We start from the raw sequence: 27834 nt of genomic DNA on the forward strand, positions 1-27834 counted from the left end.
CTCTGTACAGTATTTCAGTTTTCCAGTCAGCCTACCAAAGGACAAAGGGTATGGCAAAAATCGCTAGAATCATTTCTAGCAAATTGAAAAAATCACAGATTTACAAAAAACAAAACAAAATAAACAACACCCCAACTTTTAGTGAAATCCTGTTGTGCAACTTACACCTATGGAAGGGTGATGACATCACCTGCAGGGAACAATTCTCAGTAATTTAACACTTATTTGTATCCACCCGATGAAAGGGATTACATGGGAGTCAGAAAAGCTGCAGGACAGAAGTAGGAAATCTTCAGTCATCAAAAATGGCCTGTTGCTGGTGATGTCATCACCCTTCCATAAGGAAAAGTTATGCAGCAAGATTTCAGCCATCACCTTCCTGGTATAAACAGCATTCAAACATAACACCTTAGCGAGGGATGGGGATATTGCCTTCCCAGGTCTAAGGCTTTCCGTAATCTCCTTTCGAATAACTCACCGTGTTTGAGATGACAGATCAAAGGGAACTCAGAAAATGTAATCCCTTCCCAGATTAAAGAATCCTAGACAAACTAGGCCAACTTTTTTTTCCTTTCTAAATCCCTGTACTCTTGGTACCCTGGCCCAAAACTTTGGCTCCCTCTCTGACTTTTCCATATGTATCTTCCACTGACGTATTTGTTCAGCACAAACGTCGGAAAAGAAAGGGCATACATAGAATGTGGGATGTATTTTGGAGAAGAAAGCCCCACTGGACGGAGCAGCTGGTAGCCAAGTTGGATATGTACAAATCTTCCACTGAATCCAGTCTTTTGTAACTTCTGGCAGACTTCTCTGTAACTGAGATCTTTTCATGGATCAATGAAGTATTCATTACTATAGAAGCTTAGCCTTAGGGATAAGCTCAATTATGTTTAATAACAGATGGCAGAAGCTATGGTGTTTCAGACCAGTGTTACTTTTTTGCATGGTCCAATGGACATTAGAGCTCATTAAGTCGTCACACACTGGGCAATCCTCCTCACACGTGTTGTAGGCTTTTACACACAGACTTGATTGTGAATAATCTTAATGTCTCTTTTTCAGAAGTGGAATAACTATTTAATAAGCTTATGGGTATGTGTGGAGTGCCTACGTAGGTCACACATGACTTATTGATGTGCAGCCTATCTTTGCCCTGGTCACACATCAAGATGTAACTGGGTGATTGCATTCCATGACTATGAGAATTTTGCCTTGTGCAGGATATTCTACTGCAGTGGTTCCCAACCTTGGGTCCCCAGATGTTCTTGGACTATAAAACGCCAGAAGCCTTCGTCACCAGCTGTGCTGGCCAGGATTTCTGGGAGTTGTAGTCCAAAAAATTGGGAACCCAAGGATGGGAACCACTGTTCTACTGTATGTTCTGATCATGGGTGGTAGAATTCTTCCCTGTAGTTCTGACTAGACTATTTTGTTTATATGTTTGCTGCCAGCTTCTCTCATTGCCTACAAATTTTCCTCTTTCTCTGCCTTCCAGGTTTGTGTTTTAGACCTGCGAAAGTAATTATTTTTAGACAAAATTGGAAATGGACCAGCATTGAATGTGTGGGTAGAAGCACTCTTCAGAACTATTTTAACATCTCTAAAACTGCAAGTATTGGGGGAAACATACAGAAATGGAAACAAAAAACAAAACAACAAAAAACCAACCAACCAACAACAGAGTGTACAACAAAGGCAACTCTACCAGGCAATAGTAGCCTGTGATGTTTTGTCCATAACCTTCACCAAGGAGTCAAAAACGCAATCATTTGGGGGAGGGGTGGGGACAGTTTCCACCTGAAGCCTTCAGCCTTCAGAAGCAAGTGGGAGTCCAGCACCGGCTTAAAGCCCTGCAGTGTTTGGTTTGGGTCTCTGGGAACTCGTTCTGATGGCTGCAGAAGAGAAGAGGAAAAGCTGTGCCAAAAAATTATAATAATTGAAAAAAAATTCCTATAAAGCAAAATGCTTTGCGAAACCAAAATGGGAAAAATAATCCTTCTCCATATGGTGTTGTATTTTTTCCTTTCCAATCTGGACACTACAGTTGCTCTCCCAAAGGACGTTCAAAGACCAGTTTGTACCGATCACACCTACAACTTTGTAATCACAACACTTTCTATTTTCTAGACTACTTTTATTTGTTCAGTGGTTGTTGTTTTTTAATCAGCTGGTATATTATAACCTTGAGGATCACAGGCATAGGTTTGAACTGAATCTCTTTTATTTTCATTTCCCTCCTTCCCTCCCCTTTTCTGTATGTTTGTTTTGCTTTGCTGTGGCTTTTGATGCCCATAGTCAATGCAGCCACATGGGCATAATGGAAAACTGAAAGAGACTGGTCCTCTCCCCCCTCCCTCCCTCCCCCCTTGCACACCATTCTTTCTCCTCTTCTCTCTCAGTTTTCTTCTTTTTAGATACTTCCATGCTTCAAATCTTAGGGTCTCAAGGGCACTTTCAACAAATGGTGTAATAAGTGCTTTATGTAAGAATGCAGTGCCGGGAAAGCTTTTTACAGGAGAAAGATGACTTTTTAAAAAAAGAAAGAACCCAGTGTATTTTTGGAAAGAAAAAAAATAGTAGTATTTTTATGTTAATGACAATTTTAGAAGGTTAAAATCTCTACCAGATGTAGATTGGATTGTGTTAGTCATTCAAAAGAACAATTTGGATGGATCCTAATACAAATTGAAGATGCAGTATCTTTTTTAAACTCTCTTCCACATAAAAGGCAATTTCCTAAATACATTTCAGGGTGTTGCTTCTTTTACAAATAAAAACTATCGCTGCAGGGAAAAAATGCTTTTACAACTTAACTTCATTGGCAGATCTTAGTGATGCTAAGTATAATCATATTTTTCCAGAGATTTAAGAGTTCTAAAAAATCGCTTTTCCAATTCATATGTATAACTACTAATATGTAAACATACCCATCATAGTTTTCTCACAAAACTAGTTCTCCACTGGGACAAGGCATGATTCTGCCTTTGTATTCAGAATGGGCAACTCTCTGTGACTTATTTCTGACGTGCATACTCCCCCATACACGTGCTTAGAGTTGTCTTATAAAATTTATTAAGAACAGATTTTTATTATTGATTTAAATATCAGATTTCATATTGGTTCAAGCCAACAGTTGCTGTGTTTTTAAAAAAATCATTCTTAATATTTCCTTTTTAATCCAAACCCCAGTTCTCAAGTATTTCATTTATCATTTACCTCTCCCTGGAACACTCAGTGCTCTGAATAGATTGGCAAGTTTTCTATATGAGGAAGATACCACCTCTTTAACATTGGGTCCCTTAATTTCCAGGGCTCAACAAGGACTACTCCCCAATACATTTAAGAAATTGCATTTTTATTTTTATCTTTAAAACAAACTAGCTAACTTTAGAGCCAAGTGAAGTGCACTTTGTTACATGTAAGGGTCGTTTTTGTTTCTTTGGGTTTCTGCTTTTGTTCTCTTTTTTTTTCTTGTCTTTTCTTTCTCTTTTTGCCTTCTAAAAACGTGGTTCTTTGTCAACTGCAGAATTGTCCTTTCAGCCACTCACTCATAGTCTGAATTCTGGCTTCTGAAGTTTTATTGTCTGTGTCAGACATGAAGCCAGGTGCGGTTCTCATTTCAGCATTTCTTAGGTTCTGTTGAAACATCTCCCCCTGACCCGTTTTGTCTATACACCCTTCTCCTCTCAAACACAGACACACACACACACACACACACACACACTTTCTCTCTTTCAACAAATCACCATGTGTGTTGTAGTTAATTTGTTTCAAGGAGAGAATCAACAGATCATATTCAGTGTCTTGAATAAATTGCTATATTTTGATATTAGAAAACCCTGTGTGCGTTGATTCTCATTTTTTTTCTGCGTTATTAACAGCACCCTTTCTCTGGATGCACTGTGTTTTCTTGCATTCTTTGGCTTTTTGTGTTAGTCAGGACAGTGTGAATCCTGTGTAAATTCTCCAGATTTAGAAAACTTAAAGGAGGTTGAGAACACTTATAGGAAACTTATGATTTCATTAGGCATTATTATCTACCCCATTTCAAAACTGATAAATAGACTAACAAAACAGTTCTGTTTCCTGGGAGGGAATCCCAAATGGCCACAGATATAATGGCTCTTCCCTACCAAGGCGGCTGAGATAGCTTCATCCTTGGCAGGGGCCATATAACCTTATAATTCCTCTCCCATTGGTTTCGGTATGACAGGACAGTAAAAGGCAGGGAAGGAAGAATGAAAACATTGTTTTCCCTATCATGCCATCATGAACCCATCTGTAGTTCTCAACATATCTGAAGCTCTTACCATCAGTGCATTCGGAGATCAAGATTTGAACTGTCCTGTCAAAGGTTAGAAACTGGAAGTGATTTTGTTACTTGAGATTTTGAAGGTTCGCAAAGTTTGCATCCATTGTCAGATTTAATAGCTGTATGTTGCAATTGGAGACCGAGCCATATTTCTAGCCCAGAAAATACTTGATCCATAGGTCATCTCTTGATTTGGCCATCATCAAACAATGTGCATGTTTTTTTTCTAAATAAAATGAGTATCAATGAAAGTATGAAAATGAGATAAAGACATGTGGGCAAGAGAGCACTTTGACCTGTCATGTTTGGGTGGACTTCCTATAATCTTAACTTTCTGCCTAGCATAGTTTTCAGGATCCTTGAAGCACAATGAAGTCTTCACCAAAACAAGATGCCAAGCCCAGCAAAACAGAAATCAATAATTGAGAACTGGGGTGCCTTCCAGATATAATAGACAATTCTCATGAACCCCAGACAACTTATCACAAGGATACAAAGGAGCAAGAAGAACCACCTCAGATTTCATGACCAAAAATCATACAACGTGGCAACAATTTAGAATGAATATAGCATTTTAACATTTGCTTCTAAATCTGATCATGGCCTGAATCCATATTCAGGGTATGTATTGTACATCTATTCAAAAAGTGGGTTTGCACAGTCTGAGGACTGGAAAGCTGAAGAGAAGTGTTTAGCCTTGTAGGTAGAATGACACATGAAAAATGGTGGGAAAATCCAAATTTCAAAGAAGGAAGACAAACGAGCCATGCCATGATAGAATTTTGGGGGTCTCCAGGTCCTCACTGTTTCAATTAGTCAACATCAGCATCGTTACCATCTAATTCATGGACTCCACTTGAGATGTGGATTTCAATTGTGCTAGCATCAGAACCTAGCAAAACAAAGAAAAGAGGTCTCTCATTACATTCTGAGCGAGAGGGAGAGATGGATGGGGAAAACTGATCTTTTCACCAACTAATTTTTTTTTATTTTAAAATCTTTATTATTTTGAAGTGGAAAGTGAACTGTCCAGAGTTTGTCATTAACTTTTTATCACATAGGCTTGTTTTACACACACGTTCCATCAAAAGACTTTGTGGCTTAAAACCAGTGTCTATGACATACATAGCGTTTTCATTGTTGTTGCATTTATATCCTTTCTTTTCTCTACTGAGCTCAAAGCAGCACACAAAATTCCCCTCCTTTATCCTTACAACACACCTGTGAGTAGGTCAGGCCGAGACACTGCGGCTGGCCCAAGGTCACCCAGTATGTTGCATGGCCAAGTGAGGATTTGAACTCCGGTCTAACCAAATCTAACCACTACATTACACTCCTCCTTGCAGATGTTAGGGCCTGTGCAGTCCCTTATAAGCTAAAGGAAGAAGCAGATAAGTCCAGAGGAAGGTTTGCTTCAGCAAAGATACAGTAAAACAAATATTAATTAAAACATGGTCCAAGATTAAGACTTGTACATTCACAGAAAATGCAGTAATTAGTAGCACTCTTGTGCATAAGAAGGTTTCGTTTAAATTTTTAATGCCAAAACATCTATAGCACAGACGTTGCAGCCAGCTGGTGTGTTAACATTTACTTCACCACACTGATAATTGAAAAGTTGAAATCTCATCATTTTCTCTATTAAATAAACATAGCAGTTTTGAATGCAACTCCTGTTAAGTGAGAAGTAGATGCTATTTTATGATATAGAATAGGGTAGGGGGTGACTTATTTTGCTTAGAGGAGCTAAATCTAAATTACTAGTTGGACTTACAGTACTGTAGGTAGTATCTGATAGAATTTTATAGCTAGTGCTGTGGTCTCACATTTTGGCCACGTCACCTTAAAATGCCCTTTGTAAGCCCAGGCTACTTGATACCAGGATCACAACTAGGGTTAGGAAGATAACTTGCAGGCACGAGCCTTTGGCCTGATGCTCCTGGTGAAACTTGGAAAGGAAACAAGAGTGGGATCAAAAGGCCAGCTGCCTTTGTTAGGTTTCATGGTGGGGTCCATCAGATTTTTCTGCCTGTTTAAATCTCAAGATTCACACTGCTCTGCTGGTTGCTAAGTATCCCAGTGGGCCTGAAGGTTCCCACTCAAGGATTCATTTGAAAGTCTGACCCACAAGGCCAAATCTTTGCCTATGTAAACAGTCTTGCCTGCAAAGCTGTTATGATACTTACCATTAGAGGAAGCAGAACTATCCATTTAGAATAGTTGAGTTCCTTTTGTGTGTGGGTGGGGAGTGATTTAACTCCTTCTTCCCCACATCTTAATTGCTTAAATGTATCTAATTTTATTTTTTTTAACCTTGTATACTTAATAATGATTGCAGTACAAAAGGGCGCTTAGCAGATCCATATGCAAGACTTTCTCTTCCACAGCATCCAAATCATTTGCCTTATTAATGGAAAGACATGCCGAAGCCATCCCCCCAACCCCCCCAAAAATTATAGAACTCAAAGCCAGCCACATTATGTTGGCACAGGAGGCAGAAAGTCCCACAAACGCTGCTTCCCATCCTTGCCAATAAAAATACCCAGACAACAAATCCAGAAATTTACTATTTTCTGCTCCTTTTATGACACTCAAAATCTGTCGCCCAAGGCAGCTATCTCACTCTGCCTAACAGTAGGGCTGGTTATGTCCAATATTGACTGCCCAGATGTCAAAAGTATCTCCCTGCTCAGGCAGGGTCCTCCCTGCCCCCCTGCCTTGCTAAGTCTTTTTCTTTTAATTTAAAATGTCAGGGATTGAATCTGGCATCTGCAACAGGCTGTGTGTCCTTGTATTCTGTGTTGTCTATTCTGAGTCACACAAATACAGATCAGGTAGCAGACCAGGAGTTAATGTTTCCTGTATGTTGAAGAACAGATGGTTAGATAAGTGTGTATGTTTAGCGTGACACTCTTCTTTTTGAAACAGAAGGAATCAAACTTGTTGCAAATGGTGCATGCAAGCATGCCTTCACCCCCATCTGGAAGATACCCAACTCAGTGAAAGTTGGAACTGGTAGATAAGAAAGAGGATATGTCCAGTAGCATGATCCTGACCCCCCAAAATTCAAAACGTTTAGCTTTAATCACCTAAAGGGAAGGAAAGTCAATTCAAAATCTACAGAACATTTAGGCACATGTTAACTGGAAGAGGATATTAGATGCTTGGCATAAGGTTGTGTATTTCAACTAAGCAGGCATTCAGTACCGTTGAAGACTTGATTTCCTCTTGCAACTAATGTGAGAAAGGGAAGATGAGACAATAATAGGTTTTAGCAAGGATGGACAACCCAGTGGGTTGGGGTACGAGGCTGCAAATTTAGGGGCCAGGAGTTTAGATCCCTCATTGTGCCTTCCAGGACAAGAGCCCGGCTAGATAGCTTTCGGGAACTTGTACAGACAGGCCCAGAATGACCCTAGAAGAGCAGCTGAGCAAACCCCTTCGGAGTTTTTTATACCTGGGAAAACCTTGCTGGGGTCAGAATTAGTTTGATAGGTTATTACATTATTATTATTATCATACATGTAGGTGTTTAACATCCAAAATATTTAGGATCACCTACACAAAAGCTCCCTTCTTCATCCAGTCTATCGCATCTTTCATCCATAGAGCTCAAGCTGGTGCTCATGGCTTTTCCCATCCCCATTTTATCCTACAGCACACTAAGAGAGAGTTAACTGGTCCAAAGTCATCCAATAACTTCCATGACTCTGCAGGGACAAGAAACTAAATCGCCTAGGATCCAGTTCAGCACTAAGCATTATAGCACCCTGGATAACCTTGATATATTTGTCGAGGAGGAAGAGCATCTATATCAGGTATCGGTGGGGAATCAGTGGTGAAGAGAAGTCACCCTTTTGTTATTATACAGTATCTCCCTTTAGATACAGGTTCCTGGGCTGAGTTCCTGGTGAAAAGGAGAACCTAATGAAGTTATCAGGAACCGGGCGGCTGGCTTTAACCATGGCTATCTTGCTTCAGATTTCCAGTCAGCCGTGACACCTGGAACAATTAGTTTCGGGAGTAAAGGCATGGCAAAGAGCATTATCACAGCAGCAAAAAATCAAATCTTGGTGGACTTGAACACAGTAAGATTGAAGGCTGGGATAGTTGGGAGTTTTTGCAACCTCCTTGGAGTTACCTTTGCATGAGACTGAAAACCTCGGCCACTCATTAATCTGTCTATTACATTTTTTAAAACTGGACAATGGCCAACATTCTACTTACTCAGGAGGATGAGGATGAGCACCGTGTACATTTCTCCAAACTCTTTGAAGGAGAGGAGGATGAATATGATTTAAAAGACAGAACCTAAGTGTAACGGAACCCAAGAGATGACGTCATTCTGCATGACAATCAGAAGACAGAGCAGGAGGGGCGGAGTCAGAATGACAGTTAAGACAGCTGGAAGAGACAGTTAGAGGAGAGTTGGAATGAGATGGGGATAGAGAGAGTTAGGGACCCGAAGTTATTGAGAGAGTGCTAGAGTTTAGAAATAGCTAGAGTTTAGGAGTAGGTAAATTGGTTAAGAAAAGAAATTGAAAGAGTAAAATATACTGAACAAGCAGGAATGAATGCATAAGTATAACATGAGAGATACTGACATGATCTACTTTAACACCTGATTTAATATCCATGAATATATGAAACAGTTATATTTGATTCTCCTCATGATTTTGTTCAATAATAAAAAATATTTATTTAAAACCCCTGCTTCCTAAAATTATATGACCCTTTGGGGTGACAGCTCCTGTGTGTGGACTTGAATTGGTATTAAGAGAATACCTGGTGGCAGCAAAAAGAAGAAAAAAGGGCGTATTTACCTTTGTGGAGCCCAAAGATATAGAGGGCACAAAGGGGGGTCGCTTTGAATTTTTACAATTCTGTGTCTTCCACTTACAAAGAAGGAAATGAGACAAAAAGGAAACTGAGCAGGTGCTGAGGGAGGGTCTACTGAAACAAGATACTGTTGAGGGGTGTGTTTTTTTGGCATAGAGTCCTCTTTCAGGGCTAATTCTTTTTATTACTGTTCTTTCACAGAATGTTGTCTCTCACACAAACTTTCCCATCCAGCCATAAACCCAAGAGGCACAATTTTGCAGAGCAACCGTATAAGAATTCAGTCAGCCCAACCTCTTTTTTGTATAACTGAGGGGTTTCTGTATTCATGAAGGCCAGGAGCCTGCACCTGCTAAGGATTAATGCTTCCAACAGAACCATTAGTTAGGGGACATAAATACGGTGTGGTTATTCTACGGTACAGTTAGTTCCAAGTTCAGCACTGCCTTGGAGGTGGATGTGTCTCAATGGAGTCTGCTGGATTCAAGCCCCAGGTTTTTGGTGTTTTGATGGAGGACCCATGGAGGAAATGTAGCTGAAGATAACAATCCATATTATCATTGCCTAGAAGGGGCCTTGAGGGCCTCCTACTTTCAACCCTTGTCACAGCAACTGCCATTCTGAATCTTTATCTTTATTTTTAGCTGAGAGGGTGGAGACATTTATTTAAAAAAAGATTGTTGTGGGAATAATATGTGGAGGAGAACCATGAATGCTGCCTTGAGCTCAGTGAAAGTAAAATGGGATATATGTGTAACTAATAAATAAGCTCCGCCAACCCCAATTACTGGTTAATATGGCGAATGTGATTCACCAACTTACCTTTAACACATGTTTGTGGTCGGAGTCTTGTAATACCCCCAGACTGAAGCTGACCTCAGCTCCTGAGTCTCTTGGAGAGATTCTTATAAGTGACCAATTCCAAAGTAATATAAACAACGCTTTATATATCATATCAAAGACCTACTCCAGTGGTGAGGAAAATTAAACCCTCTGGATATTTTGGACAAAAATTCTCACTATTCCTTATTATTGGCCATGCTCCCGAGGGCTTGCAGAAGTCAAAATTCCAAACATCTGGAAAGCCAAATACCTCCTTTGCCCCAGTCTCCTTTCTGTTGTGAAGAGCTGGTTGGAATGTTTAGAAGAAGGGCACGTGCATTACCCTCTCTTTGTTCCCAGTGACTGGAAGTCAGAACAAAGTATTTGTATGGGCCACTGGATGTTTCTTTTCTGGCTGCTATGGCTATCTTCTATGGAGCTGTATAAGCCTTCATAAATACCATTCCTTGCTATTACAACCATCACTACATCTTGCATCAATGTCATGCACTTTTTTCACATGCATATCTCCATGCAAAAAAAGGCATGCATCAGACAAAGTGTGTTGCTTACAGCAAGCAAGGAGCAGAAAAGAATAATACAGAAGATCTGTCCATGTAGCAAAAACAATAAGCAAGCAAATAAGCTCTTTTGACATGCTAAGAGGAGAAGGCCACACAACTGGAATACCCTGGCTCTTTGCAGTGAAACACAGCAGCATCATGCTTAGGGATTTTTTCCCAATTCACCAGGAAATCTACTAGTGTTAGAAGATTTCATAACATGTTTATTAAACACATTATGTTCTACTGGACAATACAAGTTATAGGACATATTAATACAAGGTCTATTTTTTAAAAAAGTTAACGATACCATTAAATTATGTGCATCACAGCAGCAGTCTCTAACAACATTCCTACACACTTTACTCCAAGTTCTTCATCACTTTTTGCTCTCACAGACATTATTTGTACTTTTTTTTTCCTTTCTAGAAAGGGTATGATGAGGGCAGGTTGAAAATAGTTCCCCAAAAAAGTTATTTACCTGCTAGAGTTACTAATAAGCTAAAAGAATAGAAAGGGATGTGTTTTCTTTTACATCCTAGATCACACTTCACATACATCCCTTCAATCCTCTACTCTTGCTAAAAAGCAGCATAATGAAGAGACAATGTTTTAATTCAACAGACCACCACCACCAGAGCTTTTATGTCAGCGTTGGCCCATTCAGACATTCAGTTCTTCAAATGAAAGAACGTGCATGTGTGAACAAGCCCTGAGATTTTACCAGCCCTGGTAAACTGGAGAGTTCCTAGTCAGCCTCTCATCACCGCCAAGGTTACCTTCAGACAACATGCTTAAAGCTTCGTCCGTCTGATGGTTTGGTGGTACTGCTGTTTTCTTTGAGTTATGGAAATTCACTGAGTTTTCTCCTGGCAAGCCATAAGCATTGTCAGCCGCTGTTGAGGTGGATATGGATTCCCATGGTATTTCACTTTTCCGCCACTGCAGGTCTATTTTCCAGCCGGTCCATCCATAAAAAGCCAGTGTAAAAAGGAAGCCTTGCATGGGATTGAGTACTCCCTAATTGTCATAAAAAAAGGAGAGAGAGAGAGAGAGAAAGAAGAGGACATTCTCTCACAGAAGAGTGTAGTATATATCAACATGACCATGAATCCACTGTGGATCTGGGCAGTGGATAACCATATTTCCTTAAAAGAATAATTATATGATTAATTACATGTTGACATAAAAAGAGATAATGAAAGTAAAACTGAAGAGACAACTGCAGGGTAGGCATCATAAGAAAACCAGGAAAAAATACAACCAGCCGTCTTCGAGACTCAAGAACACAAAACATTTTCAAATAATAGTGATGTAATATCATTCATGACGAGGACCCTATGAATCTCCTGCAGCATGAATTCCAAAGACTGGTTGCTGAAATCATGAAGTGTTGGTCCCACTTTTTCACAAGGTGGAGTCAGCGCAAAAAACGACTCTGCACCAATCTCAATGTTATGTCGAAAGGAGAAGGTTATCATGAGAAATGTATAGCTACTTCACCCCATGCCACTCGCAAAAGAATCAAACATATACATGTTGCTGTCCTTCAGTGTTTCTCCTGCATGGTAGCAGGAAGACAGAACTGAAGGATTAAAGCAGACCTTTAGCCTTCCAGATGTTTTGGACCATAGGATTTAGCTTGCCCAATGTAGGAGATCATAGCCGCTCAGAGTGGTCTACTCAACCAGATGGGTGGGATATAAATCAAATCAAATCAAATCAAATCAAATCAAATCAATAATAATAATAATAATAATAATAATAATAATAATAATAATAATAATAATAATAATAATAATAATAATAATAATAATAATAATAATGCAAGTTGTGCTCTAGATTAGAACATTTGAAGGGCCAATGGTTCCCCTATTTCTGGATTAAAGCAGGTTAGGCTGTTTTTCTACCATATATAGATATTGCCACCATAATCTCAGGTGCTCTCTTCCAAGTAGAGATTTACTCTTACAGACGTAGTGTAAAAGTGGTCAAGGGATTTTAAGTGGCTTTACATCACCATGTTTTGGGGAAGAAGAGAAGCATAAAAAGATGCAAGACTGTGAGACCCAACAAAACAACCAGCAACAAAAGGCAGACGCCTGCAGAGTAGAGATAGTCCATAACAATAAAAGGAAATGAGTGACATAAAGCACTCTAAAAGCAGATAGGCTGTGGAGAAGGGAAAAGTAATGAAAGGTCTATTGTGTGGGGGAGGAATGAGAGATAGGAGGAGGAGGAGGAGGAGGAGGAAACAACTGACAGGGAAAGCTGCGGCAGGCCTGATAAGGATGACAGTCGCTCCAGTTCGGGAGACAGAAATGCTAAAGCCACAGGGAAACGTGGCAGAGGGTTGTGAGGAGGAGGAGGAACCCAATTTGGTTCCATTTCCGCAAGGGCATAAAATGATAAATTAAATGTCAATAAGACTGAATTGATAAACCCACATATACAATTTAAAGCATGCCCTTTCTTCTTCTTCTTGGCAGCTACTTCCACTATAGAGGCTGGAAGTTCACCACCAGCATGTCAAACACTAACTATTTCAAGTGACTTATCTGCACCTCAAAGCTTTCCATTTCGGCATTCGGTGCTCTCACCACACTCATCTCACAAGATTCCCTGGAGATTTCTCCTCCCCCCCCCCCCATGCCTTTGGAGGACTGTCTCCACCATCTTCCATGCTTTATCTTTATCTTGGCCTGATATTTCTCATTACTGCTATTGTTTAGAAATCTGGTCCACTGATCCTCCACAAGTCAGTCAATCAGTCTACTTAAATGTCCACATTGATTTTAAGAAAAGAGACAGGTCTGAAGAATCATCTTCCTTTGTGTTTAGATGAAGCAGGTGTCACCTAAAGCAGGTACAGTATAGCGGTGCTACAGAACAGGCTGGTCTTGGAGGCCTTTGCTGGACTGCAAATGCTGCTGGCCTGCAGTTCCCAGCACTCAAACCAAGTAATGGCGAGAGTTGAAGGGGGTTGTAGTTTAACAACCCATGTTTTGCCACCCTGGTCCAAAACTCATCTTTTGCATGTTAGATTGCCCACCTTTTGAGAGAGGGAAACATAAAGGCCTCTTAATATGGTCCTTGGTTAGAGGTGCACAAATTTGTTTGGGACTACAACTCCCAGAATTCCACCAATTATAGCCCAAACATACAGGCCTCTAGTCTTTATCATCTGTAGTTCTTATTATAAGTATCTCTTGTTCCTTAAAGAAAAACAACGTACCCAATTAAGCAGAGGTACGTTTCAGTCTACTGAACTTGTAAAAACAACAAAAATAAAACCAAGCGATCAAATCAAATGTGGTAGCTCTGTTTTCACAGCATCTATTGCCTCCTCCTTTCCGGTGGTTATTTCATTATCTCAGATGTAGGATGCACTTACCATTATAATCCATGTGATCAGTGCAGCATTTCGGACATTTTTCAAGAGGCTTCCATTGATATCCGGTTGCATTTCCAGGTAGAACAGAAGGCCCTCGTTGATGATGTTCGACGACCAGCTGTAACAGGCATACGAGCAGGAAGAGATGGACTAGTTTATATATGCCCAATATTTTCAGAGAAAACTAGCTTCCTGTAAACAAGTAGTTTTTCTTTCATTCTCAATTTCACAGTGAGCAGCCTAAAAGAATATGAATGCAAGCACAAGGTCTTGTCTAAGAATCCCTTTCCTCGGCTTAAAGCAAAGAAAATCAATCAAAAACTGAAACTTCCATATTTCAGTCTTCTGCAGGACTATCAGTTGTTTTGGTCTTTTGTATTTCTACTATGTTGCGTCATGCTGGGTGAAGAAAGGACCATTACTATAGGCAAGACAAGAGAGGTCATTCTAAGCAGCAGCCAAAGGAAAGCACACACGTAACTGGGTCCAATTTTCACTGCCACATCTAGACATTAATTTGTTTTCCAGTGAGGAACTGATGGATTCTCCTGTGAAAGATCAACCTAAGAATGTATTCTAAGGTGGAAAATTCTTTCTTACCAAATAACAACCACCAACATAATTTTGAAAAAGCGAACTTTGATCTCTGTCCCCAGACGTCTTTCATTCTCTGTGTAGATCCCTTGCCTTCCTTTCAGTAAGGATGCCACTGAAAAGTAGATATATTTAGATGGCCTTCATTAACGATCAGATAAGCACAGGAATTGGGAGGACAGCAAGAAAGGCAAATCCCAGATCCTCTCCATTCCGCTCCTCCCAGCATTTCTATCATGTTCATGCACACACCACAAGTCCAGTTTTCACATCCACATCCCAGCCTTGTATATGAAGCTCTAGAACTCCTCTGAGCTGGGACTCTCTTTAGATGAAAAACCTTGAATTCACAAAGTCCCAACCTTTTTCTCTTTCCACTTACCTATAACCTTTCAAATACATGCACCTGGACCAACAATGGAAAAGTCGGCTGCTATGTCTGTGCTGCTAAAGATGCTCCAGTTAGCCAGTGTGGTGCAGTGGACAGATTAACGAAGTAGGACTCAGGAGACCTGGGTTCAATTCCCTGGCTCTGCCATGGAAAGTTGGGAGGGTGGTAAAAACCACTTCTTAATACTTTAATCCCCCCTTTACTTTGAAAACCTTATTAGGTTGCTATAAGTTAGTTCTGACTGGAAGGTATTTAACAACAACAGGGATGTGCCAGCAGTACCTGGAACATTACAAATCCACATTGGTGGAAACAAAGGATGTATAGGACATTCCCTTGAACTGGGCACAGGCCAACCTCATTTCTAGTGTTGGCTAAATATACATTAGATCTTCTGGGAATGAAAGCTGGCGAGGACTCAAATAAATAAATATTCTCTACCAACCTCTGCCCATCAGCAAGCCAGCAGATGCTTTGATCGGGCAGATGTTTTGATTCAGATCTCTCCTTTCCTATTTGCCAATAAGTTAGGAATGCTCTGTTGCTATGATTTTTTTTTCTAATATGGACAACATTTAGCCAACATCTTGGAATCTTACCAGCAGTAACTGTCCTGCCGAAAAGGATTGGGTTGGCGATCAAAACAAGCGCTAGTGGGGCGTACGTAGTGACATAATGAGGAACTGCATGCTCCAAACCATTTTCACAGCTAAAATAAGAAAAGGATAACAAAGAATGTTGTTTAACACTCTTTAGAGTGCTGTTCATAGGTGAAACAGTCCTCACTCATTCTGGCAACATCCAGCATAACTGGCTAGGAGCACACACACAGCTCCATTACATTAATTTCTAGATGGGTGGTTTCAATTTCAATTATATGCACTGTTAGAGCAACCATGTGGTAGCAACCCTATAAGACATGGATCTCTAGAGTATCACATTAAACCATGTTAAACTAGAGTGTGAGTAAAGAAGCAGAAATACATTTTCCAACAGTTGTCTATTAATCTGAGAACTGCCAAGCTGGAAAGGACCCTATTGATCATTCAGTCTAACCCCTGTCAAGGAAGCACATTTGGGAACTGAACTCTCAATCTCTGGCTCCACAGCCAGATGCCTAAACTCTTAAGCTATCTAGCTGTAGGACCACCAGATCAGCAACAGTAGTATCACTTTTCTGCAGTCTGATCATTTTAAAAATATTTAAAGTTTAAAACCCAGAAATACCTATTTACACAATGTAATTAAAAGACCTAGACACTAGAGGGAACCAGACACTATGCTTTATAGCAGTGGTTCTTAACCTTTGTTACTCGGATGCTTTTGAACTGCAACTCCCAGAAACCCCAGTCAGGACAGCTGGTGGTGAAGGCTTCTGGGAGTTGCAGTCCAAAACTCCTGAGTAACCCAAGGTTAAGAACCAGTGCTTTATAGGTACAGTGGTGTCTCGCTTAACGAGCACTTTGGTTAACGACGAATCTGCATAGCGACGATTTTTTGCAATCGTTTTTGCGATTGCATTGCGATGTTTTAAATGGTAAAATATCGCTTTGCGATCGGTAAGCTGTTTCGCTTACCAATTTTCGCATAGCGATGTTTTTAGAACAGCTGATCGGTGGTTCCAAAATGGCCGCCGGGTAAATAAAATGGCCGCCCACTGTATTTTTGCCCAGATTCCTCGCTTACCGGGCAGTGAAAATGGCGGCCATATGGAGGATTTTCGCATTAAGGTGAGATTTTTGCCCATAGGAACGCATTAAACGGGTTTTAATGCATTCCTATGGGCTTTTTTTCCCCGCATAGCGACGAATCCGTATAGCGACGATTTTTGCTGCACGGATTATCGTCACTATGCGGGGCACCACTGTAATTGGCTGCCATTTTGCCATGTCTCTCGCCAGCTTGAGGCGATTCCTTCTGAGCCTCGAAGTTGCCAGCCACCCTTGATTATTGTCCTTACAGATATAGGGAGAGCCCTGGGTCCAACAGATCATAGGGTTTGCTATTATCCACACTTTTCAGTATCTGCAAGGGGGGCTTGAAACCAATCTTCTGCAGATATGGGGGTCCTACTGTATACAAAACTAAACAATAATCTAATAAAGATAAAAATGAACTACTTGAAAAATTAATGGCTGAAATCCTGTTGCTTTTTTAAGCACATGGAAGGCAAATAGGGTAACATTCACTCCCATCCAGACAGCAGTTAACCTGTGTCCCCCCCTAGGATTTTTGAGCGTGTGCCCAATGGGGGCATCACTCCCAATTTGCAGGGGCACCTCAGTAACTACCAGCTACAAGCAAGTGAATATTACCCTGTTCACCCTCTACAGGCATAAAACGGCAACAGGAGTTCAGCCACTGTCTTTATCATACTTTGTTAGGAAACGAAGAAGCTGTCTTCCCAACTTCTGTCTGGGAGAGCTAACGAACATTACAGATATGTGACTGAAAACAGTAATCTAATACAGTACAATAAATTATGGAATATCTATTTATTTGCTGCATTTACCATATTTTTTGCTCCATAAGACACACCTTTCCATAAGACGCACCAATTTTTAAGGAGAAGAAAACAGGAAAATATAATCTGTTTTCTTTGCTCCATAAGACACACAGACTTTCCACCCCCCTGTTTTGTGGGGAAAAAAGTGTGTCTTATGGTGCGAAAAATACGGTATATACCACCTTTCTCCAGAATTCGAATCCAAGGTAGCTTACGATACTGTTAAAATGATACAAAATTAAAACACAACAGCATGACAAACATTAATATATGATTAACTTCTTTATAAATATTAATGATATTAAAAGTAAAATATTGTAAGATATTTGATTAAAAATATTAACAATAGTTTACTTTTAAAAAGGTACTTAATTTCCGAAGGCTTGGCTGGGGATAAATGTTCTGGAAGGAAGGAAGTAAATCTACAGTGTATGAACATAAATGTGAGGCTGATCACAAAAGTTAAAAGCTAGGCATATATATTTACAGTACTTACTTAGAAACCGAAGGATAGTATAGCATGGCAATTCCTTCCACACACAGCAAGATGGCCAAACCCCATGTCATCATGTGGTACAATACAATTGTACTGGAAACCCAAAAAGAAAACAAGATTGCCCTGTGAACACTGCAAATTACTTCTACATTATGCAAAATGTCTCATCCTCTCATTTAACAATCAGGCCACTGAACTTAGAAACAAAACTGCTACTGATTGCAAAGAGTTCACTTTTAAACCTGCCATTCTCCTCTAGTTTACTTTAAACACAACACTTGGGAAATTTCAATGAAAAAACAAACATTTTGCACTTAAAACAGAGCAGAGCAAAAGCCAACCTGAATACTAAAAGAGAACATGAATACTAAAAGAGAATATGCAAAACAAATGGGACTGACGAAAACTCATCTATGCAACCTATTGTTCAAAAAGGTGGGTCAGATTTGGAAGCACAGAAGAAAATGAACAAAAGGGGGGGGAAGTGTGCCTGCCTTATCTTGAAGATATAATCCTGTCTTTAAAAACAACTTCATTTAGTTTTGATACCTTAAACCCGCTGATCTTCGAACCACCAAGTACGAATCTACAGCGTAACAAAACAGCCACCAAAAGCCAGCGCTGTACAAAAGCTGGATCCACATCTGTAAAAGGAAAGAAAGTTCCTGCATGTCAGAGCTGCTCAGAGGAACAGGATCCTCAAAACAGTGTTACTTTTAAGCTTGAAATATTTCATCTAGATCAAGTTAATAAAGGAGATGAAGCTGTAGATCAAAGCCCTTAGTGCTCAAAATGTGTTACATATTATCCATGGGGTCAGTTCCCATAATTCGGATTTGATTAGTCTTGCACACCTATAAACATTATAAGCTGACTGCAACCTCTTCGCATACCAGGGACATATAAAAATGCATGAAGCATGAAAAGCTCGTGAAGTACCACAATTAAGGAAAACACATTAAAGGCTGCTCCTCACAGGAGTAGCCACAATTCCTCCAGGGCATCGGGTCTGCCAACCATACGGTCCAGGTGAAGGAAGGGATTTCAACATTACCATTTTTTAGACTGCTTGCAAGCAACAATGGAACAGCAAAAACAGAATTTAAATGAAGACACACATGCAATGGCTGTATGGGAGTGAGAGGGGAGATCTAGACTTAATTTCAGGAATACTTTCTTTAGTTGCTGCTGAAGGGCTGTGCCCAATGAAGGCAGTCTGATGGGATGAACCAGCCCTTTCAGCTTTTTACACTAAGAAACGTGAACAAGGTAGGTGTAAATAGGCTGCAGTTGGAAAGAAGATTATATTTCTGTGTAGAGAGGACTCCACACCTGATCCTCAAACCCCTGGCTCATCATCATGTACATCAGTCTTCTCCTACCTGGTGCCCTCCAGGTGCACTGAACTACAGCTCCCAGAATCACACAGCTAGCAGACAGATCAGGGAGATTTGTACAGAGGGAAATATTGTTCCATTTTCTTTTTACACAAATTTTGAAATGGCTACTTTCTGATGCAAAACGAAATGACACGGAGAAACAACTTCCCATCTTTAGCTATGCAAACACCTCCCTTGGTGGGAGCAAGGGATGCGCAGATTTCGATCAAGCTAAATTTGACCATATTTATCTCTGGATAAGTCACATTTTCTGACCCCGTCCCACTAAACCTTAAATGACCAATCTTTTATGTCTGTGTTTACAAGTTTTAACTTTCTTCCCCAAAGAAACTGGATTTTTCCTACATTAGTTTCTTTATTAAACTGGCCTGAAACCAGAATTCCAGGTTTCTCTTAAGCTCCTGCAGTGCTTGGTATCTTCCCTTCTTTTAGTTGCCTTTAAAAAAATGACAGTAAGGCTGTGGTATCCCGGGGGGGATCAGTTTCAAGCATCCCCTTGGTTGCCTGAAATAGTGGATAAGTGAAGCACTTAAAAGCAAAGGCAAAGCGTGCTGCTTATATACCACCCATAGCGCTTCAAGCACTCTCTGGACAGTTTACAAGTTAATTATGCAGGCTACACATTGCCCCCCCCCCCAGCGAGCTGGGTACTCATTTTACCGACCTCGGAAGGATAGAAGGCTGAGTCAACCTTGAGCCGGCTACCTGGGATTTGAACCCCAGGTCATGAGCACAGTTTTGATTCCAGTACAGCAGTTTAACCACTGTGCTACAAGGTTCCTCCTACTTCCAATTTCTTTGGTGTCCATGCATAGTTGAGAGAGGGAGCCCTGGCCCAGTTTTGCCAAAGAACCGGGTTTCTCTCCTCTGTTCTGCAAGGGGTTTCTGCCCTCTGTTCCGCAACAACTGCTGCCTCCCCTTCCCCCAGTGTGGCTTCTCCATTTCGCCAGAAGTTGCTTCCTTCTGAGACGTCAGGCCACAAGTACATTTCCATTAAGCCACCTGTATACAGCATAGTCACAGTGATTTTTTTGCCATTGTTATTGTTGAATTCACAATGCTTCAGCTGAACAAACGTGTAGAGCTGTACTTCCTGATCTGAGCTTGGAAGTAAGTGGTCACAGCTAATGTTGTTATGTGTAGTTAGTTACTTTGCGGACAAGTTGCAACTAAGTCAGGTTTCAAGAGAAATACAAGTAACTTTTTTCAGTGTAATGTCTTCTAACAACGTTCAAAGGTCACTTTTAAAGGGTATTTTAAAACACTTTAGATGCGTTCTGACACAAGTTTTTCAAGTTTTATGCCATTTTCTTTCCCATTTTAATTAGGAAGGGAAGCATCGTTTTGTATGTTTTTTTTCAAATTTTGTTAAGCATTTTCAATGTGAAATTACATACTGTAATTGGCAACTACAGGGGGAGCAGTGAATATTTCACCAAAGTTTTTGCAGTAGTTTTGAGTGTTTCATATGAAGGCAGTTCAAAATTACCTCTTTATTAAGCTGATCAAATCTAAAAGGCCAGATCTAAAAAGCTCTTTTATAGATGCTCTTCCTAGCCTACGTTCCCAGCCCCAAATGGACAGAACAACATTTTTGTAGGGATGGAATTATGGCTCAGATCAATTCAGTCTTGTGCATGAGACCCAAAAATAGCTAAGCTTCCAACAAACCATAAAGCTCGCTGGCTAATCTGAAGTCGGTCATTCAGCTTCAAATTGATTCACACCAGAGCTTGGAAACTACACTTCGGGAATTACAAGTCCCAGAGTCCTCCAAGAGCATGGCCACTACAGGGGACTCTGGGAGATGTAGTCCAAATGGTAACTTTTCCAAACTTGAACTCACTTTACATGATAGTTGCCTAAAAAGATAAGCTCATGTACACTTCTTTCCTCCTTGAATGAAACAGGGCCAACAAGCTAGTGCCATGGAGTAGCCGCTCGTTCACAATGGAGAACCTCTCACTCTGAAAATCCGTTTTACTTCAAGAAAAATCCGTTTTACTTCCAGGAGCCGTAGGCAGCACGGCCAATGGTGAAGGATGCTGGGAATTTTAGTCCTTAACATCTGGAGGTCAAAGGTTCCCTGTCTCTGATTGGCATCATAGCTACATGTTATACCTACCGCACTTCCCACGCAGAAGGCAGCAGGCCAGACATCTGTCCCATTCACCACAGATATGTTTGCTATAAAGCTCGGGAACCCTAACCAGACTGTTGATCTGAAGATTATACCTGCAGTGTGTGGGAAGGAAGACATGAGCGTGAACAAGCTAGGATGCTGCTGGTTTTATTTCCACACAGTTTTGTTTGATTTGTATCCCACCTTCGAATACAAAGAGCCCAAGGAGACTAACAATTGACTTAAAAACACAATCCAGCATAAGAACATTGCTAAAATCATAATCCAAAAGACAGGAATATACAGTAAGACATAACAAACCAAATGTGAAATTTGCCTAAACCTGAAAAGTTATGTAACTGTGTTCTCAGCTGGCAACGGTAAAGTGAAAAACCTGCCCTACCGCCTCTGTGTGCGGAAAAAGGGAGGGAGGGAGGAGAAAGGAGCCCGTTGCCCCTGCCTCTGCCTGTTGCTCCAGTTCCATTGGCTGATTGACTTTCTGCCCCACCAACCATAACAGGCACCAGCCTCCACTAATACGGGAAGACAAAGATGTCCTGTAGTTTTGTGTGATGATGACAGAGAGAGACAGACGTCTATTGCAACCTCAGAAAAACATCAAAGGTTGGGCAGGAGATTTCCAAACTTGATGAATCATATGCTTGCCTTCAGGCTCAGTTTTTAAGCTATCGTCATAGTCATGTGAATGACTGGAGAGAAAACTATGGATTTCATTCATGAACTGAAACAATTCAATGATTAAAAGCAGTTTCACCCAGCTCTCACACTCCGTGCATGAAACACTGAAAACTAAAGCTGCGGGGGCTTCACATGTTCTGCTCTCTGCCCTGCCTTTCAACCATTCTCCTGATGTACATGTAGAAGAAAGTCATCAAAAGCAGTTTTCTAGTCAGATGTGTCTGTTCTAGGCGGCATATTGCATTTGTATTGCAAGTAGAGGAAGGATAAAAGTGAAATCACAACTAGAACAAGGCTCCTGAAGGCAAACAAATGTACAGAGGAGCTGACTCCCCAAAACCCCACTGATTCAACAGGCCTACTTTAGTAGCAACTAGATTTTGGATAGCAGATCTAAGTGCTGTGTCTAAAAGCGCCTTTGCAAGCTATGTACATGAAGCCTGTTCTTTCATTTCTGCCAAAGACTGGGTTAACATAGTTGTCATTACTTCACATTTACATGACAAGCAAAACTCTGATGGAAGTCATGGTAAAAAAATTAATACTGTCTATTTAAGTACAGAATCATCTCTTTATCTCCATTTTTGCTGATATATTTACAGTATGTTACCAAGCTTCTTTACTCACTTCCACTAACATTTTTAGAGGTACCTTACAGAGCCTAATGGCCAAAGAAACTACCAGTACCATAATCCCTTGCAGCTCCCCTGGAGCTCAGCCATTCTCATCCATTTCCTTCTTCTGCAGTGGCAAATAATATCTCCTACAGCTTATGGAGGCCCACGTGTGAGAGACGGAAAAACTCCTCTGTGAATTTAGGATTTTTGTTTGCCACTGCCAGAATTCTGGCTGGAGGTGTTCCTGGTGAATTCCAGGCACTGCAGTGCAAGAAATCAGTAAATCCCATGTGAAATAGTTTAGTGCAAGCTTTGGGGCAAAGTCTAAACATAGGAGGGACAGATGGCACAGGTCCAGTGCTGTTTCTCTAAGACAGAGTGGGCAAAGTGTTGGACTACAACTCCCAACAGCCTTAATCAAGATACCAAATGATACAGAATGCAGGGAGCTGCAGTCAAATACCATCTTGAAGACTACACTTTGACATAGTTTATTACTAATTGTGGACATCATATGACAGCTGAACCATTGCCTTCTTTCCAGTCTCAGCTTGCTCAGTAATAATAAGAATGCCATGCAGAATCTTTGAGAAGAGGTAGCCGTGTTAGTCTGTGCTGGCATGTCAAGTAAAAACAAAAGATAAATAAAGGAAAGAAGACCAAATGATTGCGGCACCTTAAAGACTACCTGCTATATTTTAATGTGAGCTTTCATGGACAAATCTATTTCCTTAATGTGAGCTGCACAGAAAAGCTCACATTAAAATATAGAAGTTCGTCTTTAAAGTGCCACAACGTTTCTGCCTCCTTTATTTTCAATTTTCCTTTTGTTTTTGCTTGATATAGAATCTTGCATACCTATGAACAGTTCCATACACCATCAGAACATCAACACTAATGTGTGATGGATGGCCTAATATATTTGGCAGAGGCAAAACCCAACACAGTCAGTATGCTTGCAGGGCAGCACTAGCCTCACCACCCCACACTCTTGCTTTGAGTGTCTCGGTTGTCTGAAAAGGAGAGCTTTCTGCTCACATGCTGGTTCTCCATGCAAGCAAGAATCCAACTTTTTTCAGGATTCTTGCTTGCTTATTCTACCTCCACACAAGCAGGAACCTTTCCTTTTTAGCTCCACTGTTGCAGACATGAGGAAAACAATGGAGACAAGGCTAGATGTTCTCCTAAGCATGTTAACAACACTGCTTTTGTAATACCTGAATATTGTCTCTCATTGAATGCACACCTAATAGGAAGCTATACCCCAAACCAGAACCCATTCAGAATGCACCTCCATTGTATAATGTAACTGCTTTTCTTTAATGCATTTAATTGCTGGACTGAAGGTCCATGCTATCTCATAGTTAGCTGTGATGACTAGGGCTGAGTTTTAGCTCCACAACTGGAGGGCCACACATTTCCCATTAGTAATATTTAGCTTCTTTGCAATCCAATTTGCAAAGAAGCTTTAAAAAAGAGGGGGAAAAAACAATACATGTGGATTTGCAAATCATGTTTCCCACATCTGCACTTCATTTTAAAAAGATCTTTAAATCATCCTACAGTTCATCTAAAAATGGATCATGAGGCTATCATTCTTCTTTTTTTTCTTTTCAATCTGAAGCCTTTCCTCCAACAAGACTTCTTGCTTTATATTGAACAAATGACTAACAGTTAATGTTAGAATGGACACAACTTTCTCTGGTGCACATTTTCTATACAATTGTATAATATCCACGTCGTCGCTGCCCTTTCACCAGAAGGACCTTCAGAACGGCTTAGGAATTCCAGTCATGCCAAGCGGCTTGGATTAATAATACCCCTCGGAGACAACAAAGGGCAGATAAACGGAACAGGGGAGGCATATTGGAAAAGCCCACCCTTGCAGCAACAGCTGTATCTTTGAATGTGATTTTTTTTTTTTACCAAAACAGAGGAATTGTTGACGGTCAGGTAGAGATATCCAGGCAAAGCCATCATGAGCTACCATTTTAGGAATGAGAAGGTGGTCAACCTACTCACTCACCTGGGGGACAGGGAGGTCCACTGAACGGAGTGGCCTTACATTTGAGCAGAAGTAAGTCAAGTGACAACCAGGGAGAAAACCGGAGCGACTCCAGCGCACTGGAAGGCCACCTGTTTCGTGCCAACTGCTCTCGATCAAGCCACTGAGGGCAACAGGCTTTGGAAGGCGGGGGGGGGGGGAGAGGGAGGGCCAGGCTCCTGCTTGCCTCGCCAGGTTCCCCCTCACTTACCCAGAGAGCCCAGCATGTCACAGGCGGAGACGAGGAGGAGGATGGTGGTGGAGGAGGAAGGCTTGGGCATCTTGCGAGGGCCTTGTCCCTTCTTGGGGAGGAGCTGCAGGAGGCTGAGGAGGAGGCCGGCGGAGGCGCTGCCCACGCAGACCCCGCAGAAGACGCTCGGCTGGAAAGTCACCACCAGCTGCGTGGCTGCGTCCCGGTTGGGGCAGCAGAAGGTCTCCAGGCGGGGAGAGGCCATCGGGGGGCTCGGCGCGGGGAGCAGAGCAGCAGCAGCAGCAGAGGCGAAGGAGCGGAAAGAGGCCGAGACCCAGAGAAGGAGCTCTGCTTCATATTTCCCCCACGGGCTCCCAGGGATGAGAGTCACGGGGTAGTTGTGGGATCATGTGGCGGCGGCGGCGCTAAATCCCCTGGAGCGGCCACTCTCAGGCGCGGAGGCTTTGCCGGGGCGGAGAGCAACAGGGCCTAATCCGTCGAGGCACACGTTCCTTCGCTCCCGTGGGCTCTGGAGGGGTTGGCGCCGCTTCCCTCCAAAACTTCTCGGCCGCTTCGTGCGCAAGCCTTGACGCGCGTCAAGCCCCTTTCCGGAGCGCGGGTGCAGCGGGAGTGCGCGCCGCCGGCGCCCGCTCTCCCTGAAGAGGGACGAAAGCGCGCCTCTGGTTCAGCCTCCCGCGCACCCCAAAACTCAGACTACCGCAATCCCATAGAGTTGGACTCTCATGGCGGGGGTGAGGGGAGTAGTGAGGGGTTGGGTTGGAAGGTTGTTTCACAGTCCGGGACATGATTCGGAGGGATGATAGACTTCCCAGCTAACAAAAGGCTGTTGGCTAAAAGGAGGGATCGCAGCCACGCCTCAGAAACTATGTTTTGCAGGGCGTGTGAACTGTTGTGTAATAGCTATAACTACACCCACATGTTCTGCTCCTCTTCAAAACCCCAGGAGAGAGTTCCAGTCCCCACCGCAGCTCGCCTATTTTTGGGTTGAAATATTAGTAGAAAAAAAGATTAGCAATTTTCTTACCTTTCTGCCAGCTCAAAATCAGTCTCCATAAGAGCTCACCAACACCTGGTGGTTCACAAATTTCTGTCTTTGGTTTAGTTGGGCCCCACTAAAGGAAGGGGCCATCCTTTTACCTTTGACTAGGCATATGTAGTTTGATTACTGTTCTGTGGGGGTAGGGTGTATATATGATATACTGTATTTACATCTTGCCTTTCCTTCAACCCTCCAAACAATCCACTTCACAATAACCCTGCAAGGGCAGTTTCCATGGAGAGAAGCACAGTGTCTGCACTACATTGTTAAAGCAGTTAATTCTATGGCTCCATCCTAAGGAATATACAGTAGGTAGATGCCTGGGATCTGATCATGTGCTAGACCTGCTGTCACGTAGATGCCAATCCAAAATCACAGGGTGGGTATTGCTCTTAACTATTGTTAAGAGCAATAGTATGTTGCTCTTAACAGAAATGAACATGGTGCTTTTTCTCCTATCTTTGTAGCTGAACTTCCTCTGTAACTGAGACATATGTATGTAGATTATTTGGTTATTTCTTAAATTTCCACAGAATGACTGCCACTGGTATGTCCAGACTTAAACACATCACCTGGCCTCGGCCCACTGAATTACTTGTTATAGATGCAATGCCACAGAGTAAAATATTCAAGTGTACAAAATTGCTACACTGGATAGGTATGTATTATAACACAAAAATGTTATAGTCAAACATTCATTTGAGCAACTCCTTTGCAATAGGATCCTGAATGTCTACTCAGAAACAAGTCTTGTTCATTTTAGTAGGGCTTGCTTCCAGATAGGTCAAAACAAGATTGCTGCTTATATTACACAGAGTAATGTGCCCCGGGTTTTAGACTCACCTCTTTGTCTATGCTTGAGATTACATTATGCAGATAATTCTTCACCCTCCTTATGCCTGTGCAAGAAATGTTAGTAGCCACATGGTACGATGCAGTTGATATCAAGGAACATGTAATATGCTCCAGTTTATATGGCAGGAAGGCAGGAGTTAGCCAGTTACTACTTGATACTACCATAGATAACAGATGGAATTATTGCAAAATAGCTGCGTGTTTAAACGTGCTGTTTAGTTCAAGAACAGGAGAAATCTCATCAGAGGCTGGCCATCTTTCAAGATTGGATTAGACATCTAGAAACAGTGACAGTTGGATGTGTGAATTGTTTCTTTACTATGTGGCCATAGCTTAAGCACAGCTGTCACTCCCTGCCATTTAAATTAATGTCACATAAATAAGTATCCTCTTTCCTAGAGATGATTTTCGGTCAAATAAAGAATTTATTCTCCCTTCCATTTGAAACCTTACTGATTCAAATGTAACAAAGAAAAGTGTAAGTGGTTTTCTGCCAGTTGCTTGTATTCAAAACAATTATAGATTTAACAGAGGAATTCTTAGAATATTTACTTCATTCTGGTTTCTGTTTAGAATAGATCCTGCAGGTAGGGTGCAGGTAGATCCATTCAGTAGGGTGTTTTCAAACAACACCCAAGGCATAGCTATACCCCTCTAAGAATGTTTGCAAATGTAGCAGTGGTGGAGATTTATAGAATTCTTTTGGAGGAATTCTCTTCAGGAAAGCAGTAAACAAATTTGAACCACATGTTGCAGGTGTGGAAGAAAAGGCACCGGAGGTAAATTAGGGGGCCTATGAGCCCAGCTCTTATGCTGGTTTGAGCCAGCATTTTTCTATTGACTTTTTTTCCATCCTGTCTTTGAAACTATGCAGATGAAATGATAGAAATCAAGTGACATAGGGGAAATAAATAGGTGCAGAAACAG

The 27834-nt window shown here is 41.4% G+C and overlaps 2 protein-coding genes across 8 annotated transcripts in view; one reads left to right on the forward strand and one right to left on the reverse strand.

Annotated features, from left to right (window-relative positions):
* TBL1X (transducin beta like 1 X-linked) overlaps nt 1-3840 on the forward strand; it is a 195542-nt gene extending 191702 nt beyond the window's left edge. For all 7 annotated transcript variants that reach the window (XM_072994387.2, XM_078390371.1, XM_020786717.3 and 4 more), the window contains one exon: nt 1499-3840. In XM_072994387.2, coding sequence (XP_072850488.1) covers nt 1499-1525 — 27 coding nt within the window. In that variant the 3' untranslated portion in view covers nt 1526-3840. The remainder of the gene's footprint in view (nt 1-1498) is intronic.
* On the reverse strand, nt 2403-27834 carry GPR143 (G protein-coupled receptor 143). The gene is made up of 9 exons (XM_020786719.3): nt 25014-27834; nt 21446-21555; nt 18470-18564; nt 17921-18013; nt 15518-15627; nt 14534-14642; nt 13934-14051; nt 11319-11559; nt 2403-5207 (listed from the first exon to the last, which is right to left on the reverse strand). The coding sequence occupies exons 1-9, from the start codon at nt 25255-25257 to the stop codon at nt 5128-5130; spliced, it is 1200 nt and encodes a 399-aa protein (XP_020642378.2). The 5' UTR covers nt 25258-27834; the 3' UTR covers nt 2403-5127.

The sequence above is a fragment of the Pogona vitticeps genome, chromosome 3, assembly GCF_051106095.1.
Source record: "Pogona vitticeps strain Pit_001003342236 chromosome 3, PviZW2.1, whole genome shotgun sequence".
Taxonomy (NCBI): Eukaryota; Metazoa; Chordata; class Lepidosauria; order Squamata; family Agamidae; genus Pogona; species Pogona vitticeps.

Bases quoted from the DNA above. Each gene is read 5' to 3' on its own strand.
- GPR143 (XM_020786719.3), bottom strand. From the start codon at position 25,257: ATGGCCTCTCCCCGCCTGGAGACCTTCTGCTGCCCCAACCGGGACGCA. The intron at 14,643-15,517 runs GTAAGATTCCAA...TCTACTTTTCAG, and splicing joins CGGCAGGACAGTTACTGCTG to TGGCATCCTTACTGAAAGGA. The intron at 14,052-14,533 runs GTAAGAAAGAAT...TGCCTGTTACAG, and splicing joins ATGTTGGTGGTTGTTATTTG to CTGGTCGTCGAACATCATCA.